At 40.1% G+C, this 23,107-nt stretch overlaps 1 protein-coding gene across 2 annotated transcripts in view; it reads left to right on the forward strand.

Annotated features, from left to right (window-relative positions):
* ano8b (anoctamin 8b) overlaps positions 1-23,107 on the forward strand; it is a 74,390-nt gene that overhangs the window by 33,378 nt on the left and 17,905 nt on the right. For both annotated transcript variants that reach the window (XM_061738800.1, XM_061738801.1), the window contains exons 2-12: positions 6,571-6,681; positions 9,194-9,326; positions 14,477-14,615; positions 15,516-15,612; positions 15,775-15,891; positions 17,239-17,366; positions 17,478-17,639; positions 17,727-17,879; positions 19,975-20,101; positions 20,232-20,287; positions 20,375-20,449. In XM_061738800.1, the coding sequence (XP_061594784.1) occupies positions 6,571-6,681; positions 9,194-9,326; positions 14,477-14,615; positions 15,516-15,612; positions 15,775-15,891; positions 17,239-17,366; positions 17,478-17,639; positions 17,727-17,879; positions 19,975-20,101; positions 20,232-20,287; positions 20,375-20,449 (1,298 nt within the window). The remainder of the gene's footprint in view (positions 1-6,570; positions 6,682-9,193; positions 9,327-14,476; positions 14,616-15,515; positions 15,613-15,774; positions 15,892-17,238; positions 17,367-17,477; positions 17,640-17,726; positions 17,880-19,974; positions 20,102-20,231; positions 20,288-20,374; positions 20,450-23,107) is intronic.

Below are 23,107 nucleotides of genomic sequence, written 5' to 3' on the forward strand. Positions count from 1 at the left end.
ACAAAATTAACCCAAATTAATCACATTATTCCTCAACAGTTTAAGCAGAAAGCCCAAGTTTCGAAGATTCTGGCAATCTGGGAAGATGCGTTTCTGTGATAAAGGAGGAACAATGAGCTAGTGAGTTTTCTGATACACGAGATGGTTGTGACCATTTAACCTTAACTGGCCCTTGAGGGATCATTCATTAAGGAAAGCCTATTTTTAGGTCTTCTCTAAGACTTGCAAATAGGACCCTGCTTGTGTCAATGACTCTATTTCAGACCCCCCCCCCCCTAAAAAAAACTGTTTAACAGCCTAACTCCAAAATTAACTGTAAGATACTTTTTGATATTCTGTAAGCAATTATTGTCTAATTTATATAACATGATGGGATGATGACCTTTCCAGGTGTACCCCTCCCTCTCGGCTGTAATGAGCTGGGCTCGGCTCCAGCAAACCCCCCCCCCATAAGATGGATGAAGGGATGGATGGATGGATAGATAGATGGATGATGAGATGATTTTATCAAGCATCTTCACTCAAGAGTTGATATCTAAACATTGTATTTAATTTTTAGTACCTCGTGCCCTCAGATGACCTAAAGGTTTCTTATTTGAGATTTTAATAGTTTCCAAAGGTTGTTGTGAATTGGCCCAGCTGGCAGCTTAAGGAGGCCCCCCCTTATGATCCAGGTCCCTGTCCAGGTTTCTTCCCTCCTAAAGGGGAGTTTTCCTTGCCAGTGACTACGTTTACATGCAGTCAAAATTCGGGTTATTGCTAATATTCCGGTTACTGAAACATTAGGAATATTCCGTTTACATGCGTGACCAAACAGGGTTATCCCTGTATACATGGTAATTAATCATTCAGGATATCTCGATCAAACCAGCGACGCACGGAGAACGTCATGACGCAATTAGCGCCATTTCCGCTTCCTCTTCCTGTATCCAAATTCAAAACAAATGCTGCTTCGCGCAACTTTTCGCTCACCTTCTTGTAAATCGCGGTATCCCGGTACTTTCTACCGTCTACAAATGCCAAAATGTTCATATCCTTCATTACATTTATGAAGTGATTAGTCTCCTCCTCACTCCAAAAGTGTGGCGTGGTCTTGCATTTTGCCGTGTTTAGAAGAACTTCCTGGACTAAAAAGACCAGGATTCCTTGCGAACAGAGCATGCACAGAAAACAAATTCATGTTCCGTTTGATGGGGATATCCCGTTTGGCGTTTACATGACCGAATATTCGGGTTTTAAAAGGAGTAACCCTGTTTTTAAAAACCGGAATATGAGCAAATTCGGGTTATTCAAATGGGTTATTGGTGTTTACATGGCCGTGCAAATTCGGATTATTGCCAATATTCGGGTTTTAAAAGGGTTATTGAATGCATGTAAACGCAGTCACTGTTTGGCTTGAGGTTTTTCTCCCACTAGGGGAGTTTTTGAATTACCTGCCATTGTTTATATAATAACTGCTCGGGGTCATGTTCTGGGTCTCTGCAAAGCGCCTAAAGAAAACTTCTGTTGTAATAGACGCTATATAAATACAATTGAATTGAAATTAGTTGATGCACGTGACACTTTTTAAATGTGATGTGATGAATAGTTGTGGTGTGTTCATGCTGCTGAATCCATGATGCCTATTCTGCTGCTTCTAGGAAATGATTCGACCTTAGCGGTTTGTTCTTATAGGGCAACGACACAATGTCACACAAAGCTGCGAGACGAGCCTCGTCCGTGCAGCGAAACCTCAACGTGCAGCGTATTAAAGACTGGTGATGCTCAAACAAGCAGCAGATTTAAAAATGCATAAAAAGTGCACATGCTCACAGTGGGATGTATATGTTGAAGCCTCATGGAAGAGATTAAACCAATCTGCAGGAGTGTGTGTTTGTGTGTGTGTGTGTGTGTGTCTGTTGCCCTCAGCGATGAATACAGGACTCATTAGAATTGCTGTCACGTCGCAGCAGTGCCTGCAGCGTTTCGTCTTAAGCACAGCTGAGCGGCCAGTCAGACTTCACTATCTGGGAGAACTACTCCAGATTAAAAAGTCAAAAACATCCTGCTCTGTTTCCCATCCAGCCTTTTGCCATGTTTGAAAGTGTTCTTCAGAGGGGAAAAGCAACGTGGAATAAGATGACGTTGTCACAGTCTCTGTGTAAGTGCTTCAGATTTCTTTAAATAGTAATGCTTTCTCAGAGTGACATGCCAAGACACGAGTTTGTGACGCTGGTGTATTCGGATGTATCCTGACAGAAGACATCATCCTCAGCCATGGCCTGTGCACTTGGCTCAGTTTTAGGAAACGTTGATTAGTCTTGATATTTGCAAAGTGTCTTTTTTATGTTGTTGGCATTTCTGTGGTGCTTTTTAGTTTGCAATGAATTATCATACTTCCATGTAATATTTGGGGTCTCAGCGTTCCAGGGGGTGCCCCAAAAACATTCACCTGAGGAGGGCTTGTACAGTATAGCTGAGGTCTGCTCCTGAGGTCTGCTCCAACTGTCAGCTCCTTTAAATCAGGGTTAAAAACATTACTGTTTACTCAAGCGTACCCCTAAATTAAACTTACCTGCTGTACTCTACTGCCCTTATTTTTAACAGCTTGTGCTTTTTATTATTTTACTTCTTTTCTTATCATCTTATTCAATCATATTTGTTATTTACTGTCTAATTATGTCGAATTATTTACTGTCTAATTATGCCTTGCCGCTTTTAATGTCAATGTAAAGCACTTTGAATTACCTTGTGTTGAATTGTGCTATATAAATAAATTTGCCTTGCCTTGCCTATAGCTTCCAGCAGACCACCGTGACCTAGGGCTGTGCGATTAATCGATTTTAAATCAAAATCGGATTTATTAATCAAGACAATGTTGAAAAAAGGAAAATCTGAAAATGGATTTTCCTTTTTTGCAGCTGGCTTCATTACAGACAGAGCTCGTCTAGTCATCTTTGTTTGGTCAAGAAAATTGTAAATGTTGTCACTTAACTACACTTAACTAAACTCAAGGAGGATTTACAGTATCTTTCAATTGCACTTCATTCCCAATAGGGAAATTTGTTTGCTATTTTTCTTTAAAAATAAAGATAAAATATTTGAAACAATTTATTCCATTGTCTTTTGTTGTTTTACCAAAAAAATCGAAATCGAAATCGAAAATCGGGTTTTCAGAGAAAAAAATCAGGATTTTATTTTTGTCCAAAATTGCCCAGCCCTACCGTGACCCTAAACTGGAAGAAGTGGGTTTAGAAGATGGATTGATGGATGGATGGATGGATGGATGGATGGATGGATGGATGGATGGATGGATGGATGGATGGATGGATGGATGGATGGATGGATGGATGGATGGATGGATGGATGGATGGATGGATGGATGGATGGATGGATGGATTGATTGATTGATAGTTGTAAATGATAAACAGTGAGCAAAGTATACAGGCCATGGGTGAGGATGATGTTTTCTGTAAGTTAGGATTATATACAAGATAGCTGGAAAAATAACCTCACTGACTCCTAGTCTTGTAAATGTAAACACTGTACAGCTGGACAAATTGAAGTGCATGAACAATAGTACGGAGACAACTGCATAAATCCATTACGTATGTTGTAATAAAATATCAATATTTGCCATCAGTTTATCGATTATTTATTGCGACAGAGAGCGCAACAATATATTGCAATATCGATTTTTTTTCCCCACCATTGGTAAATAAACTTCATAAGACCCAGAGTATTTTTTTTCTTGTGCTTTGAGCTCCTGTAAAAGGAATTAAGATATTATGATATAGACAATGTGTAGACCAGGTTTTACGAGATTAAAATACTTCTCATTGGACTGTTGTGTTTGTTGTGATGAAGCCACACGCCGCATCGGCGGCTCTCTTAGTTGACAGCGTGGGTGGAAATTTACACCCAAGATTTCATCATCTGGGGTTAGGAATGGGCGATATTTTACCGATCACGATATACCATCAAAAAAATTCCCCACAGTAAGAATTTGTCATCTCGTGGCGAAAAAACGATAAATTCCTGTTGATTACGTTTTTGTGTAAAGCTGATTTATGGTTCTGCGTTAAATTGACGCACAACGTACAGTGCGTGAAGGAAGGAAGGAAGAAAGAAAGAAAGAAAGAAAGAAAGAAAGAAAGAAAGAAAGAAAGAAAGAAAGAAAGAAAGAAAGAAAGAAAGAAAGAAAGAAAGAAAGGATAGATGAATTGGTATTTTTTCTACTGTCATTTTAATCGTTATCGGGATAAATGCCAGAAATTATCGTGATACATTTTTTAGTCCATGCCGCCCATCCCTATCTGGGGTGCAGAGATGCTCCTTTACAGTCACTTGCTCCAGATTAAAACCATCTGCACTCCTGCCATCTCCTATCAGCACTGCATGCTCATCCTTCCACACAGGAAGACAAACAGAACTGTCTTCCTGTTTGTGTGAATAAATAAATAAATAAAATAACACAACACAAACATTATGAGATCATGTTTTGGGGACAGGGGCAGTATTTTCTTTGATTGCTCATTCAAACCAGCATTAACTTTAATTTGGTGTGATGTATATTGGCGATATGGCTGGCACCTGGAATTGTACGTCATTCTGTCTGGTATTGCGATGATAATTGTCTGGGTAGAAAACAATAAAATGACTCCAGAGAGACAGAATGGGAATAAACCAGTAGATCTGATGTTTCTGCAATGCGAAAGTTTTTAAAAAATGTGGGTAATAAGAAAGAGGGAAGAAAAGAAAGCACCTTCATCATTCATATTGCTTGCGTTGATGTGCGGACACTATGTAAATATAATCTTTAGAGAGGTGTGCTCCTTTTATCTGTGGAGCCCTCCATTTCCAGGAAGTAGAGGGACGTGCTGAGCAGCAGCTCAAAGATTATTTGACAGGTGTTTATTCTTTGCTGCTGAGGGTCCAGAGGATTCTGTCCAGGCCGCTGTCATCACTATTCAGGTGCTGGTGATCAGTTACCGCAACCTGTCCTCAGACAGTTGATCAGTGTCCTCCTGTCAAAGATACCTGGGTTCTGTTTGAACCATTTAGATTGGCTTATATGTGAGCACTGCAGGGTCAGAAATGAATGAAAGAGGGTGTCAGTGTGCTATAAGAGTTTTAATATGTAGTGATGTCCCGATCAGATCATTGAAATCTGGGTCAATCCGGTGATTTCTGAATGATTGGGTGGGAATTGTCAAATTTTTATTTCCCTAAATACCATTATTTATTTATTTATTTATTGTGTAGCTACACTGTTAACAATTACAGTTTATGTCAGGTGGAGAGCAGGTGTAACCGTCAACGTGGAGTAGCAGTTGTATCTAGTGAGCCGATGTCAGTGTTGCCAGCTTAGCAGCTCTGTCGCTATTTTTAGTCATTTTTCAGACCCTTCTTCTTTTTTTTTTTTTTTACAAATAAGCTGACTAGTGACAAATTTAGCAACTTTTTTCAGGTGTCATTGAAGACTTTCGTAGACTCTAACCTGAAGGCTCGTATCATTCCCACTCTTCTCAGCGAGCAGCCCGTGCGGCAGCAGGCCCTGCCTGGTATTGCACTGAATTATGAATTATGAATTATGAATAACAATATTTATTCATTTATAATTCTATGACAATTAACTTATTTTGTGTTTTTTTTACTCTACCATGAGTTTATTCCTCTTTCCTATAGCATCCATTACAATTACATATAAATCGTAAAGCCAAAGCTACTTTCCTTACTGACGTAAGTGTAGAGCAAACTTGAAGTGAGCTCCTCGGCAGCTCAGAAATGTTTCATAGCAACTTCTACTGTTTACAATTTGGGAATTGATTTATCTCTCTTTTGTGGATTGCCAAAGTATCGGATTGGAATTTGGTATCGCCCATGACACATTGACATCCCTGTCTGTCAATGTGTATTATTTATATGAGGGTAATATTCCTTCAGCTAAGGTGACTGTTATAAAGTTACAACGCTCCATGGCGTCTGTAAATCTATTTTCGTGTGCTGTTAAACTTCAGAAATAGAAACAAGTGCACAGTCTGAATTCACAGCCGTTGGAGGTATGGAGGTGTTTCCCTTTTATATCTTATATCAGAGTCTTATATCATTCAGATGTTTTAGATGGGTCTCCCCGAGACTCAGGATCCATACAACACTTACCGTATAACTGCAGTTTTCTGCTTGCCTAATAGAGGTGTGTGTGTCTGTGTGTGTGTCTGTGTGCGTATGTGTGTGTGTGTGTGAGACGATTCAAACGGTGCAGACAATTTGTGGCGGCTGGTTTTGTGGTTTTGGCAGAGCAGGATCATTTCATTCTTATGGAGCAAAGGGGGCGTGACATTTAACTCTGTCCCGCTGAGAAAGGACAGTCATGCTTGTGTGTCTCCGTGTGTGCATGTGTGTGTGTGCGTGTGTGTGTCTGTGTGTGTTGGGACGGCAGGGGTAAGAGTTTTTGAGGGGGTTTGACACAGATGTTAGAAATGTCATTGCTCCTTATGCTGGTTGACTTTGAAAAGGTGACTCTCCCACTGTCTCCCCCTGTTCTTCCCCTCTCCTTCTCTCCTTCTCTCCTTCTCTCCCTCCTTTCAGATAAGCTGTTCGGAAAGCGGCTGCTGCAGGCTGGGAGACACATCATGTCTCATAAGTCTTGGATGAAAACGGTGCCCACGGAGAACTGTGATGTCCTCATGACGTTTGCAGGTCAGGCACTCAAAGACTCCCACAGATGTTTTCATTTCCTAAGTACCCCATCTCTCTGAGAATACTCCATGAGATGCATCACGAGCCAAAACCTTTAAGTAACATAAAGATAAAAACACACAGTGAGTAAACCTTTCACCGATGGACGTAACCAGTCGTTATTCAAATGATCTATTTACTCTGCAAGGTCTCTTCATGTGTTACTAGAGGAGATAAGCTTCAGAGGGGAAAAGTTAGCCAATGTAGACGTGTTTATATTTGTATTTTGGAGGATATAAACCTTTATTATTGTTTTTTAATGGATAAGTTCATTGCTTGGTCTGAACGCTGCACTGAAATGTGAACAGAAGATCGACAGTGACAAGCAGGAAATGGCCCGAGGTCAAAAGTGTGTGGGATCCTTCTCACCACTGATCTCTCAGTCAGGATGGAGGCACAGCGATGTGTACACAAGACTTACTTTCTTCTGCTATTTTTCTTACCTTTTGTTGCTCATTTTGCGATTGCAGAAAGTAGAATTCTGATAAACTAGTAGATGATGTTAACTGTGGATTCACCTTTCAACCACACAAGCAAACTAGCTAAAAGTAGCTACGGGTGGTATTTTAATAGTACAAAATAATATGCATTCACACTAAGAATGATTGCAGTGAGCGGGGCCCCGCAGGGTACACTACTAGGCAATCATTTTCTTTTATTACTTAAAGGGAAAGTTCCGTTTTTTTACAACCTGGACCTTATTTCTGGCATTTTTTATGGTCGTATACTCACCTAGGCAAGTTTGGTGTCATTTGGAGTCCTTTGGAAGATATTAGGGGTTTTTTTGCGAGCCGCTTCTCCATATAATGGTAGTGAGCGGGGCACAGCGGGACACAGACGATGCAGCGTCTAAATAACACATTATTGCCGCGAAACTCGTTCATTTATTTTATGAATCACTAGATCTGCTTCCAGGACCTGTTGTCTACATCCGGGGCTGTGTGTGTAACAAGGAAATCAGTTTGTAAACAAGACCTCTGACCTGCATGACGTCATCTCTGTGCACGCATCGCAGACACAGCTCCGTGTACAGCTGGAGTTCGCTACTGTTAGTTATTTGAAACATGTCTGAATATTTGTCAAATTCTGAGGTTGTGGACGACGACTTTGAATATGATGGACGTCCTTACCGTTTTGAGCCAGAGTATACGGCTGAAGAGCTCACTGAACGGAGGACAGAGTGCGCGCACAGAGATGACGTCATGAGTTCAGAGGTCTTGTTTACAAACTGATTTATTTGTTACACACACAGCCCCGGATGTAGACAACAGGTCCTGGAAGCAGATCTAGTGATTCATAAAAGAAATGAACGAGTTTCGCGGCAATCATGTGTTATTTAGACGCTGCATCGTCTGTGTCCCGCTGTGACCCGTTCACTACCATTATATGGAGAAGCGGCTCGCACAAAACCCCTAATATCTTCCCAAGGACTCCAAATGACACCAAACTTTTCTGGGTGAGTATACGACCATAAAAAATGCCAGAAATAAGGTCCAGGTTGTAAAAAACCGAACTTTCCCTTTAAGTGCCTATTTGTAGTTTCTAATTGTAGTGTGATACTCACTGTGACAAAAAGGGTTCTGGTCTATAAATGAGGTAGAATTGCTCACCCTGCCTTTAACCACATATTTATTGCAGATTTGACTCTGATTCCTTTCAGTCTCCACTGTATTTTCCAAAATATGGTCACATAAGTCACTTCTGGCTAAAACAAGACAGCTCAGCTTAACTCTACTGATGTGACTGGTTGCTACACTTGTGAATATCTGGATTTGCCCTCAGGTGACTGATTCATTCCTCCACAGAGATAGTAATACGTTTGCAAAATTGACTGTATAGCATTTTGTCAGATGTGGCTGAGGTTAAGAGTTGGGCTGTTGAGGCTGAGCGAGCACTCCATCTTTAATCTTTATGCTCTTTTTATTGTGCTCGCTTATGGGAATAAAAACAACGATATGCTAAGATGAAGCAAGCCAAACCCAAGGTTTAAAACATTACAGGACTATGTCCATCTCATGCATGCAGTCTTTGTATCAGTTTATAAAATAGTTTGTTTTTATATGAATTATTTAGACCTTAAGCTAATTTATTTAACCATCAAGATCTTGTTTAGAAAAGGAATGCAGGCGTTAATCTCCTAATTTTCCAGTATTTTTCCTATCAAAAACACATTAGACATGTGTACATAAATAAAACATTGAAAATGTAATCTTGTTTCATTTATTATCTATTTAAAAAGGCAGAGAAACTTTACTTTACTGCCAAAAATAAAGTACGCAGTAGTGTTTCATTCCTGTAATATTTTCCATGATTCCAGCCGTAGGAGGTAAAGAAAGATCGTCATCCCCGACCTGCAGCTGCTGCGCGGGAATAAATAGTCCACGGCTGTGGGAGTACCCTGCTGATCCTGCATGCAGCGATGTGTGGGTGTGGAAAGAAAATGTTTAGTTTTTTTGTTTTTCTCCTGCCACAGACACTACAGATGACCACACGTTACTATGGCTACTGAATCACATCCGGCTGGGAATCCCGGAGCTCATCATCCAAATCCGACATCACAAACACACCAGAGTCTACGCATTCTTCATCACGGCTACATACGAAAAGTAAGAAATCTCCCCAGACGTGAGCGGCAGTTGATTATAAGTCATCTTCTTTTTGGTTGTCCTCTCAATCACGAGCTGTTATGAAAAACATTTTTTTCCGTACGTATATATGCATTCGTTCATCATCCGCCCTTCATCAAGACCATCAGCTGGCACTGACATGAAGAAGGGAAAAGCTGCTTAACTTCCCTGGATAAGAACGTGAGATTAATCAATCAAAACTGGTGTATCAATATCATACAGCACATTCTTTTTCTCAGTGTTGGTAATACTCAGAAAATTAGAGGATGTTTGAAAAAGGCTTATTTATGTCAGTTCATGCAAATCAACAACACCCATCTCTGTGTCTGTCTCCGCTCATAGATGATTACACATGAATATATTTAATATAAGATAAGATAAGATAAGATAAGATAAGATAAGATAAGATAAGACAAGATAAGATAAGATAAGATAAGATAGTCCTTTATTGATCCCCAGAGGGGAAATTTGGGTGTTACAGCAGCTCAAAGTCAGATACATGTTCAGGGCAACATGAACTGAGCATAAAATTAGCGATAAAGCTAAATTATAAGTATGAAAAATAAAAAAAAATACAGTAAAATAGAAACTGAATAAGTGTACCATAAACATAGTAAGTACAATATAATAAATAGTTGGTTAACTTACCAATAGTTGGTAATATCTTCATCCCGACTGGCACTTGTCTGCACTAAAACCCGCTTTTAGTTAAACTGATTTAACAAACTCTTTGTTGAAGCTTCATGTTAATTAAGTAACATGAATTTTTTTCATAATTTCCATATTTCCATATACTTCCATTTTATGATTAACTCCCACTTAAGTGGCAGCAGCCTGAGCCGAGGCCCGGCCCGTCTTTCCCCCGTCCCTTTTCTCCTCCAGGGAAACACAGAGGTGTTCCTAAGCTAGGATAGGGACATAATCTCTCTGCCTCTGTTCGGACATGTTTAATATACTGTACTTCCCCACGGAGGCGGGATCATCAGATCCGAACCATCTCAGCTGGAAGTGAAGCGGTGACTCTATTCCAAATCTCTGTGGGACGGTCCGGCCACCCAGCAGAGGACATTTATTTCATCCACTTGTAACCAGAATTAAATCTTCTTCTTACAGTTTATCGTCTGTAAGAATATGTGAATTCTTCCTTTGGGCTCTTTCTTCAGCACCGTAGACCGGTACAGAGTCGGCATCGCTGCAAGTACCAGCGACTTCTTCCTCACTAAAAGTTATGAACACAAGCTGTGAAAAAGGGCGGCGATGATGGAGTCCAACTCCCACCTGAAACTATATAACACGTTTATCCTGGTCCAACCTCGCTGTAGCAGCTGCTGCTGTAACTGTGTCTGAATTCATCACCTTGTGAGAAATCTCTTCCTCCAGTAGTTTGAGGTATATATTTATTTTTAAAGTCCTAGAAATGCGGTTGGAATGTCAAACACAAAGATATCCCAGCCTGTTGGCCTCGGTTTGAAATATTCATTCAGTTTTCCAGGGTTTTATATTTACCTGCAGCTGTACACACGGCGGCTCAGCTCATGCGTGGTGAATCACTGATGGTACCAGAGGCCCCTGACGCCCCGTGTCCTGCAGAGCTGCAGGTTAATTGGAAGCTTGTTGATGGTTTGGAGTCCGGCTTAATTGTTTGAACTGTAGTTACTCTAATTATCGTGCCTGGTCGGCCTTTTCTTAGGAGACAAAGCCTTGAGAAGATGGGGGATCAGCCTGGGGGGTCATTTTAATTTCCGCACTGACTGATATGTACAAATACTGCGGGGGCGGCGGCAGCAAGGGGGCTGTTGCTCTCCTGACAGACGCTAGGGCTGGGCGATATATCGAGATTTTAATATATATCGATATATTTTCAAACGCGATATGGTACGAGACAATATCGTTTATATCGATTAAATTTTTTTTATTTTATTTTATTTTTTTTTATGATTTTGATATAGCTTATTTTGTGACAAATTGACTTGAATGTTTTATTTGAGATTTGCACAAATATTTTGTTATTTGCACAACTGTCAACCTCAGTGGAAAAGTCTGCCTGTTACTGTCTACATTTGATTAATTGCACAGTGTATTTTAATTTAATTGTTATGCAGGAAAGGGATATTTGTTTTATTTTATTCAAGAAGCATTTTTATTCTATATATGCAGGCAGTTTATTTTTATTTCATTTGTTTTATACATTTTGATATTGTGCAGACCTCTGTTAATAAAGGTACCTGTGTGACATTTGGCACGAGGCTTTGTATTAAAACTGACTGTTTTTTTAAGCGTTTGCCTCAGAAAAAAATGAAGCTAACAGAGGTGCTATGCTATAATGCTTTGGGGGAAACCCCAATTATGGCACAGAAAAAATATCGATAAATATCGAGTATCGCCATTCAGCTAGAAAATATCGAGATATGACTTTTGGTCCATATCGCCCAGCCCTAACAGACGCTGAGCTCCGTTTGCTCAGTGCGTATTTGACAATGCACCTCTGGAATAAGACCTTTTAGCTCAGGAACAGATGGATGGCCTGGGGCGGGAAGGAACGGTAGAGAAGTCTAACGTGGAGAGCGATGGAGGGGAAGTGAAAAAGCGGTAATTGGTGCCTGGATGGATGGAGTGTTAGTCCTGCAACCGTGCCGGTGGGTTTGAGATGAGACGCTCGAAGAAAACGATTGCTGTGTGACCCAGTCGCTTGCTCGCTCGCCGCGCACACGCAGACGCGTGCTGGAGGTCGCCGGCCCGACACACATTTCACCAGATTGAAACGATAACCCAGAAAGTATTTCATCGTCTCAACTTCCAGTCGTCCCTTTTGAGTTTTCCTTTCATTTCCTGTTTCATTTTCTGTGTACTAGTTTATGTTAGATGCTTAAAAAAACAACAACCTCAGCAGAATGCACAAGTCTAGCTGCTAAAATAAATCTGGCCCTACTTTTTCTTACCCTCTACTCAGTCCTCTTTTGTGGCTGGACGCTTTATCGCGCCGTTCTGCTGAGTTTCATTTCAACACGCCGTGTTTGATATACCTTTGCTAGATTAGCATAAACCTTTGAGGAGACACTTTCCCTCGGCAGAGCTCTGCTCTTTTATGAGGTTATCTTTGTCCACGCCACTTGAATGTGAAGAACTGGAATAAAAGGCAGTGAGCGTTTTAATAGAATAAGAGAGCAGAGAAAAGAGAAAAAGACCTTGAAATTAACTAAACATTTGGTTGGTTTTTACCTTTATTGTGATGCTCGCACCTCAAATATCTGCTGTAATCCGTCATGAGGCGTCTATGCTGCCCATCCATGTGCACACAGCACTCCTGTGTGCATGTGTGATAACTATACATGCAAGTACATGAGAGCAGGGAGGGCTGCTGCTCTGTGGGGAACGCTGGGTGCAATATTAGTAATGTGATTTCGCCGCAAAGCCGCTGGGAAGGACGGGAAGAGAGGAGAAAGGAGAAAGGAAGGATAAGATATGGGCTGATGGAGAAGGAAAGCAGAGGGATGACGTCTGACAGACAGAAGGATGAAGATGAGGAGGAAGGGGCACAAGAGATGATGAGCTAAAGACGGAAGAGGAGAAATTAAAATGTCCATTAAGGATAATTTTTATTGTTAAAAAATCTACGAAACCGCCTGGAAGCCGAGGTAAATCATCCCGACATCTTTACACGTCCGTCCAGTCTGAATAGGAAAGATTTGCAAAATTCTGATTTAGATCAAATGTTTGCCATCTCGAATCTCATCCAGTACACGGCAAATTCCAGTATCTCCCTTCTGGCCGTAGATTTAAAATGCCTTTGTGCAAAACTAAAAGGTATAAATGTAGTTTTGTCCCCTCAGCTACTAATGCCCTAAATAGGACATGATTTTCCATCGTCCATCTAGGTCTATTTATTTATTTATTTATTTATCTATCTATTGTATTGCTTATTCAATCTGGAGCATTTGTTTTGTTTGTCCGTCAATGTTTTGTTTTGTTATTCTCCTGTTTGTCTTGTGTCACTGTCACTGTACTGTATGGTGTTGTTGTAGTCAGTACTGGAGTTGAGGGGGGATGAGGGGGGATGGCATCCCCCCCTGAAATAAAAACGGTCCAAATCATCCCCCCTGTAAAACTGCCATCCCCCCTTTCCATCCCTTATTTCATTTCATCAATGAATGTGGTTTTACTGCTATTTCAACATTTAGAGTCATCACCAGAAAAATAACACCAGAAAAATAACTTATTTGACAATTTTCACCTGTTTCAAGTAAATTTTCACTTGAAATAAGTAGAAAAATCTGCCAGTGGGACAAGATTTATCTTCTCATTACAAGCAAAATAATCTTGTTCCACTGGCAGATTTTTCTACTTATTTTAAGTGAAAATCTACTTGAAACAGGTGAAAATTGTTGTTTTTTCCAGTGATGAGTCTTGTTTTAAGTGTAATGAGATTTTTTTTTACTAAAATTAGACATTTTAACTAGAAATAAGACAAATATTCTTGTTAAGATTTTGAGTTTTTGCAGTGATCCATTTTACTTATCCTGTGAAGGACAGAGTCATATTGATAAGTTCAGAAAACTTATCAATATGTTTTTATTGTGTGTTTTGATGTATTTGATGTAAGCCCAGTGGATATTTAAAGTTTACAGAAGGCTGCATTTAACTGCTGCTATGTCATTCCTGCAGTCTTTCTGCAGGTGTTTTTATCTGTCCTCATATGATAAAATCCACCATCCCCCCTGATTTTTTTTTTACAACTCGAATACTGGTTGTAAGTACTTTTTACCTGCAAACAAATCTAACTTGGGGTATCAATAAAGTTACCTTACCTTACCTCACCTTACCTTATCTCATCTGGTTAAGTCAACAATTAGTAGAATTTGCATGAACTTATTTGGCACAAGTCTTGCAGAGTATTTTTGTTGTCGCTTTATAACACCTTGAATAACCGGATCACATCTTAAGTGGAGGAAAGCTTGTGCCGTTATTTTCAGTCTCCACAAAGCCCGACAGCCTGAGGGGCCACTGCGGTGTGTGAGTTCTCAGATTTATCGGCGATCAATAACAGAAGAGAAGGAGCTGAATGAATACACCACCGCACTCAGGCCTCGGCGTAGAAACGTACTGTACAGTAACGAACAAACGGTGTGCAGTTTGCTCCGAGGGGCCGAGGAGATGGGGCTGAGGAAGGCGGTGAAGCCGGAGTTCGGCGGGGGGACGCGGAGCTTCTCCTGCGAGGAGGATTACATCTACGAGAACATCGAGAGCGAGCTGTGCTTCTTCACCTCCCAGGTCCGTGTCCGCGACACACACACACACCCATGTACACACCCATGTACACACTAGGGCTGGGAATCGATTCAAATGTCAAGAATCGATTCGATTCCGATTCTTAAGATTCAGAATCGATTATCAAGATTTGATTCGATCCGATCCAATTCGATTCTGATATTGATTTGGGTTAATGTTACTAAAACTGTTTTTAGAGCTGTTGCATGAATTATATGACTGTAGTTATGCAACATATTAATACTAGTATTATATTGAGATTAAAAAGCAAGTATTGGCAGCTAATGATGCTGTAAGGACCAATCAGCTCCCAGAATGCTGATAGAACTGCTTTCAGAAACATCATGTGGGTCAGAATTACCAAACAGATCCAGGGAGGAAACAGAGTCGTATGAAATCGGTTTTATTTTTTCCGACATTCCGTTTTTATTTGTTCCATTTTCGGTCTATTTTGGTTTTTAATTTTTGAGCATTTGGTTTTTAGCATTTTTTGCAAATGTAACCCCAAGACAGTATATAAAGTAATGAAATATAGACAATTTTTGCAATTATAACCTAACACTTTAATGTTTTCATACCTTTAAACATATTTAAAGGCAAAAACATGGCACCAGTTATTCTCGTGTCCAACAAAACATTCCTTTTTTGGGAATAAACAAAAAAATAACCAAAAGTTGTAATGTAATGATGAAAAAGAAAAATACATAAATAAATAAAATTAAAAAAAAAACAAAAAAAACCCAAATTTAAAAAAAAAAAAAATCGATCTTTAGACATATGAATCGATTTTTAGGAATTAATATGACAATCGATTTAGAATTTGGAAATCGATTTTTTCAACACAGGCCTAATACACACATACACTCAGATATCCTCACCTGTGTCGTTCTCCTATCTCTGCAGGAGAGGCAGAGCATCATTAAGTACTGGTTGGACAATCTACGTGCCAAACACGGGGAGGCTCTTCATAATATCAGCTTCCTAGAGGGTCAGCCGATCAGTAGGTGGCATCCTCTCTCCCCAAGGTGTATCTACACACCCGACGTTTATCATTATTAAATAATAGGAACATCTCTGTTCCGTCACTCTCTTTAAATATTTCTTGATTTTCGTGCCCCTTTAACAGATTTAAACTGTGTTGTGTGTCTTCTTGACTGTGCAGTTCCAGAGCTCAGTGCCAGAGGCGTCATCCAGCAGTTATTTCCTCTCCACGAGCAGAGGATCCTCAGCCAGCTGATGAAGTCCTGGGTCCAGGCCGTCTGCGAGAAACAACCTTTAGGTCAGCGTCTCACAGATGTTGTGCATAAACACTTTCACTTTCAGTCTGAACAGAAACAAGTACATGTGGATGTGTATGCTTGCGGTGGTCCTCAACCTTTTTTCAGTGATGTTCCCCCTGTGAAATATTTTTTCAGCCAAGTACCCCCTAACCAGCGCAAAGCACTTTTGGTTGTAAAAAAAAGACCTAAAACAGAGCACTGTGCCATCAGTAACTGATTTATTAAACATAAAAATATTGCTGCTATGCTTCAACCACGACTCCATCGTTGGTCCAAGTGATTGACAGGTGAAGCCAGGTGGCATTTGACAGGTTAGGTGAACCATCCTGGTGTGGGGGATACTCTGCGGTTTTAGGATAATAAGTTGAATAGCCTGAAGATAAAATTCATTTTATGAATTTAGACTTATATTTTCCTCAATTATTTATGAAACATTTATTTTTAAAGGATTTTTGCATGGATGCTACAGCTACTTTTCAAATATATGTATATTTTAAAATCTCACGTACCCCCTGGAGTGCCTTCACGTACCCCCATTTGAGAACCACTGCTTTAATGTGTGTAGAAATATATATATTCTAATGTCTGCTTTTACGCATAGATGAATACAGGGAAGCAAGTGATTAATACTCGGTTATACCGCAATTTATATTTATAAAATTCTTACTATTAATTTGTGCAACCTTTAACTATGTGAAGTTTTTTCTTTTCTTTCATATTTAATAACTAGGGTCCGACTTAAAAGAAATAGTATTGAATTCACATGTTTTTTACTTCTTCTTACTCCTTTTTTGAGCATTTGTTATTGTATTTATTAATCCTCAACTACTTTTTTTACGACGTTACATTTATTATTCAGTGATTATTATTGTTCTTTTTTATGTTATAGTTATAGTTATAGTTAATATTTATTTCGGTCATCTACAAACATAAAAATCAACAAACAAGATAACACAGGTTTTTCCCTGGTCAACATTGTGATTATTTTCACCGAAAAGGTCTGGGCTTGAAGCATAAAGCTTATCTTGCCCACCTTTTAACAGAATAGAATATACAAAAAGAACAAATGAAAAATCATAAGTCTACACAAAATAATAATAATAGTAATAATAATAATAACAATAATGACGATGATGATGATAATAATAATAGTAATAATAATAATAATAATAGCAATAATAATGATAATAATAATAATAATGATAGCTCTGAAAACAGAAAGTGAAAAGATGCTAAGGAAACCGACAAAAAATCAATTTAAGTTGTCATTTTATTGATTTATTTTTCTTCTGTTTTATTTTTTGGGGATTTTTTTATGTTCTAAATAAAAAAAATGGTGTCTGCAGATGATATCTGTGACTACTTCGGGGTGAAGATTGCGATGTATTTCGCCTGGCTGGGTTTCTACACCACGTCTATGTTGTATCCTGCTGTGATCGGCTTCGTGCTGTGGATGCTCACAGAGTCAGATCAGGTGAGGAGAGCCGAGCCCACATCCCTCCTTTTTTTGCAGCCTAATTTGCAAACCAGGGAATGCCATCACCTCGTGGCAGTCGGAGAGACATCTGCGTGTTTGTGTTTCCAGACGAGCCGCGACATCTGCTGCGTGGTGTTTGCGCTGTTCAACGTGGTGTGGGCCACCCTGTTCCTGGAGCGGTGGAAGAGGAGGGGCGCCGAGCTGGCGTACAAGTGGGGGACGCTGGACGCGCCGGCCGAGTCCCTGGAGGAGCCGCGGCCTCAGTTCCGGGTGAGGCGCACTAACGCTCCGGTTCCTCCTCAGCGCTCCCTTCCTCCTGTCTCCTGTTTAACGCTGCTTCACGCTCCCCGTCTGCAGGGAGTGAAGCGCTGCAGCCCCGTGACGGGATGTGAGGAGTTCTACTACCCTCCGTGGCGGAGGCGTGTGTTCAGGTGGCTGGTCAGCCTGCCCATCTGTATCCTCTGCCTCTGCTTCGTGTTCCTCGTCATGCTCATCTGCTTTGAACTGCAGGTAAAGCAACAGTCCACAGTCCACATCCGTCTCGTTGGTTCGTCCCACTTCACTGAAAACAGCAGTGGTACTTTTTTTTTATGATCAAGGCTTTTTTTTAATTAGTTTTCAAATGGCAGACAAAAAAAATAACATACAAACATAATAACGCCAAAGGAACGAATACAACACAAAAATTACAGATAATAGTTACATGGCAAAGCTATCAGCATTTATATCCTCAACAAAAGTCAAAAGAGTTTGCCAAATTCAGTAAAATCTCTGAGTGGCTCCCCTGACATCTTATCTTATCTTATCTTATCTTATCTTATCTTATCTTATCTTATCTTATCTTATCTTATCATATCTTATCTTTTCCAATTTAAGATGGCTCATAACTTCTCTGATCCAATGACGATACATCGGTGGAATAGTGTCATTCCATTTAAACAATATCAATCTCCTGGTACAGTTTAGTTTTAGTTTAGTTTATTGTTTTGCACAGTTTTAAAAATATACAGGAAATATCAAATATAAAAACTATAGGTGCAGGAAGAGGCAAAAACCCCAATGGGCTTATTTGAAGCCTCCACCGAAGTTATTAAAATTTCCTGTGTTATAAAGAACACAAGATTAACATACACAAACAAAAAGTATAACTACACAAAAGTGATGGCAAACTAATAATGCAATATATAAATAATAAAAAATAAAGACAAAAAAATAAGTGTGCGTGAGTGTGCATGGGATATTGTTTTTACAACTTATATTACTTACCGTATATTGACTCCTGAGCAAATAAGACGGTACATGTCACTATGAGTGAAACACAAAAAAAAACAAAAAGAACATGGATACATGTACAACCTTACATTGGGAAAACAGTTACAGAAGGTCATCATGCAAGTTTCACACCATCTAAAAGGGATGGTATCCTCCGGGGTCGCACCAAAACAGTGCAGTAATGGCACTTTTCCACTAGTACCTACTCGGCTCTACTCATCTCAGCTCGGCTCGGCTCAACTCGGCCTGTTTTCTTTACCAGAAGTAGGAGGTTGGAGTGAAGCTGCTGTGACATATTTGATTGTGTGATCTAAACGAAGAAGACAACAACATTAAAGGTGTAGAACCTGGAGGAGATGATAGATGTGCTGCTGGGTCTGTGACTTGTGTTCGATATCAGGTTAAAAAATGAGAGTGAGAGAAGCTTCAAGCGTCGAGGAGTTTCATTTATTTTAGTTTGTCTGATGAAAAGTCAGTTGGGAGCCGCGAGCAGCTATGAAGTGACAGAGCTCCTAGTAGATCTGGTCGTTCCTTATCGCCCGTCCATTTTTAATTCTCTCCTCAGCCACCAGGTTTATGAACATCTGCACCTCAGAGTCTCAGACGTCTGCGCTGCCATTGCTGGTCGAATAAAATGAACAAGAAGCCGCCGTCAGAGTCGCTCTTTTGCTAATGTCCATATCCTGACTCAGACGTCTGACTCCAACCCCCCGACCAATCGGTGGCCTGTAGTGTGATGACCTTAGATACAGCCCGACTCAGCCGCTTAGAACCTCGGTAGAATAGATACAGAAAAAGTATCTACTCGGCACGTTAGACCCCTAGTGGGAAAGCGCCGAACCGAGTGGAGTCGAGCCGAGCAAGGCTGAGTAGGTACTAGTGGAAAAGTGCCATTATTATCTGCTTCCTGGCCTGTTTACATTTGAAAATTGAGTCCAACAAAGAATTGGAAGTGCATTATGGGAAAATATCTGAATTTGAGGCTACAACATTTCTAAGTGGTAAATATTTATAAAAATGTGACCTGGGAATATCATAAATCTGTATTAGCTGCTCCGCAGTGGCACTTTTAGTTGTTAAAATCTGTCTGTAATCTCAAAGAAGCGTCTCGAGGGAGATGTGACAACTTCCTACTCAACGACATATCTGTTCGTAGAAGCGGGTGTTATCCACCTTTCCTGCTGCGTTTGCCTCTTTAAGATTAAAAGGTAAAGGTTGTAGATGCCAATGATTCAAGAGTAGATTGTCTTGGTTTTGCACAAGTTGATGGTTTGTTTTTTTCAAAGAAGTGAAAATTGAAACTGAGTAAAAAGCTTCTCTGGTGTCTCTGCAGGAATTCGTGATGGGGATCAAGGAAATGCCTCGGCTGGCTCGCTTCATCCCCAAAATCATGCTCGCTATCACTGTGACCGCATGTGACGAGGTGTACAGGAAGATTGCTTGCTGGCTCAATGACATGGGTGAGAGTCAAACCCGCGGAGCGATCCGAGTCGGATCTACTCTACTGAACCTCATCTGAACCACTTTCAGAAGTCCAGTCGTGTCAGTGTGTAACGTTTGTTGAGTATTCGCCGCTTCGTGTTTCCGCAGAAAACTACAGACTCCAGAGTGCCTATGAGAAAAATCTCATCATCAAAATGGTTCTTGTGAGCAAAATCGTATCTTTTTTTTGAACATTAAAACCCAACAACTCCATGTTCATCTGTGTGACGCTGTGTTTCTGTCTCTTGCAGTTTCAGTTTGTAAATTCTTATCTCAGCCTTTTTTACATTGGATTCTACCTCAAAGACATGGAGCGCCTGAAGGAGGTAGGTCCCAGTCGCAGTTCCACCCCGTAGTCCCCGTCTCCCGCCGTTAAACGCTCTGCTTACTAGGCCTGTGTTGAAAAGATCAATTTTCCAATTCTAAATCGATTCTCATATTAATTCCTAAAAATCGATTCATATGTCTAAAGATCGATTTTCTTTTCTTTTTATTTTTTTTATTTTTTTATTTTTTATTTTTTTCCCATCATTACAACTTTTGGTATTTTTTTGTTTATGCCCAAAAAAGGATTGTTTTGTTGGACACGAGAATAACTAGTACCATGTTTTTGTCTTTTAGATATGTTTAAAAGTATGAAAACATTAAAGTTTTCAGTTATAATTGCATAAATTGTGTATATTTCTTTGCTTTATATACCGTATTGGGGTTACATTTGCATAAAATGCTAAAAACCAAATTCTCATCAATGGGAAATGGGATAAATTGATAATTCTGCCCCACGATGTTTCTGAAAGCAGTTCTATCAGCATTCTGGGAGGTGATTGATCCTTACAGCATCATTAGCTGCCAATACTTGCTGTTGAATCTCAATATAATACTAGTATTAATATGTTGCAGAACTACAGTCATATAATTCATGCAACAGCTCAAAAAACTGTTTTAATAACACTAACCCAATCAATATCGGAATCGAATCGGATCGAATCAAAGTGTGATAATCGATTCTGAATCTTAAGAATCGGAATCGAATCGATTCTTTATATTTGAATCGATCCCCAGCCCTACTGCTTACGTATGCATTGGTTTATGTGCCTGTCCATCCACGCGTCTGTGAAAGATGCTGCAGGTGATGTTCCTGCTGCGGAGTCTGCAGCGGCAGGTCCGGGTCAACCTGCTGCCGTCCCTGGTCGTCCGGCTCCAGATGTTTGTGGTGTCTGTTCCCTGGTTCTTCAGGGCTTTAGTCAGGTCCAAAGTACGAGTCCGGTTGAGTCTGCCTGGGTGGGGCCAAAGGGCCGTCTTGTCTTACATAGACCTCTGCATGTAAACAAACAGATGTGGTGTGTTTTGGTTTGAGCAGGGGGGTATTCCAGAAAGCGGGTTTTGTGAAAGTTTGTTAACCCTATGATGAGGGAAACCCGGAGTTTTCAGTTCCAGAAAGCGATGTAACTCAAACTCTGAGTCAGTTACTATGGCAACTGACCCTGTGAACCTAACCTGCTCGCTAGCAGGTTTTCTTCAATAAAGCCTGAGTTTCTCTCCGTCTCCTCCCTCAGTGGCGTCAATTCAGCCAATGGGCCTTTACGCAATACACATCCGTTTTCCACACCACGGACAGCGAGAGCAGAGTTAGAGAGCAGAAAAAGCGTATCTGAAAAACGCAATTTAACTCATTCGGTTCACTTTATTCACTATGTCAGTGCAACAATATCACAGGGACATCCGAGTTTAACCTCAAACAGTTAAAGTCCAAATGCAAAAAGCAGAGGGAGGGAGCAGAAGACAGAAAGAGAGTGAGTAAAAAAAGTCAAATATTTCCCTTAAACAGATTTATAAGAGGGTAGGGTGATTTGATATTTTAGCTTAAAATGAACTTGCATAATTAAATTGCATGGTTGTCTGCTTCCTTTTCATTTTTGTAAGTTAGTAACACTGCAGAGCGCGCTAAAAACGAGATTGATAGCGACCGACCACTTCAAGATATGAGGGGGTACAAGTGTTGGGATAGATAATACTTAGTGTAATCCATCATGTTGTTCTGATATGCATTTGTAGTTATTTTATATGTATTAAGTAATAGGATAAATCAATACAAATAGACAGAGTAATTCCATAAATGTATTAAAAAAAAAAACATTTACATTTTCCCCTGAAGCCGAGGTGTGGCGGCTGCCCCTGATCTAAATGACAATAAAATTTCATTCAATACCTTTCCATCTGTAATATTATAAGACAGTGTGCTTAAATGTTAAATGAATACTGCATTCAAACTTACACATTGACTGCAGCAACTTTCTCCCACGCCAATTGTCTCTCCTTTACTGCTGCAGCTGTGTTTTTTTTCTGAAATATGCTCTCATACTCGCCATACGCACGTATTTACACTTCTAACTCCAGTGGCGTGAAGTATGTGGATCTTCAGATGCAAACTAATGTTTCTTCAAAGGGATTTTGTAAAATGAAATGTTAAATAAAGTTTAAAGAAAAAAAAGAAAAAGTATGTGGATCTTATGTGGTCGCCGGTTGCCATGGTGAATCGTTGTATCAGGGCTCTATAGATACTGGCTTTTGATAGTTGTGGCACACACGCTTAACTCCAGGTGAAACTACTTAGAGTTGAGTAAATTAACTCAAATCCGCTGTTCTGGAACCGAAAACTCAGAGTAGATCAACTGAGAGTTCAGGATTAGACTCAGAGTTTGTTGAACCTGCTTTGTGGAACGGACCCCAGGTCTGGTGATGCTGTGGTGCTTTGCTTCTCGTACTATACATTTTTGGGGCCTTTGGCTTTTTCTTCACTTAACATTGATCAAAATCTTTCTTCATTTTAGTACCTACATTAATTTCGCCGGTACATCTTCGTGTTGACGAAGGCTTTGTCTGATTTTTCTACGTTCATCCCTCGTACCTGTGAAAGTGGATCTTTGGTCTTTTCCTGCCGTGGTGTTTGTGTGAATGGTTTTTTTCCAAAGGCACTTCTCACC

The sequence above is a fragment of the Cololabis saira genome, chromosome 13 (assembly GCF_033807715.1).
Source record: "Cololabis saira isolate AMF1-May2022 chromosome 13, fColSai1.1, whole genome shotgun sequence".
Taxonomy (NCBI): Eukaryota; Metazoa; Chordata; class Actinopteri; order Beloniformes; family Belonidae; genus Cololabis; species Cololabis saira.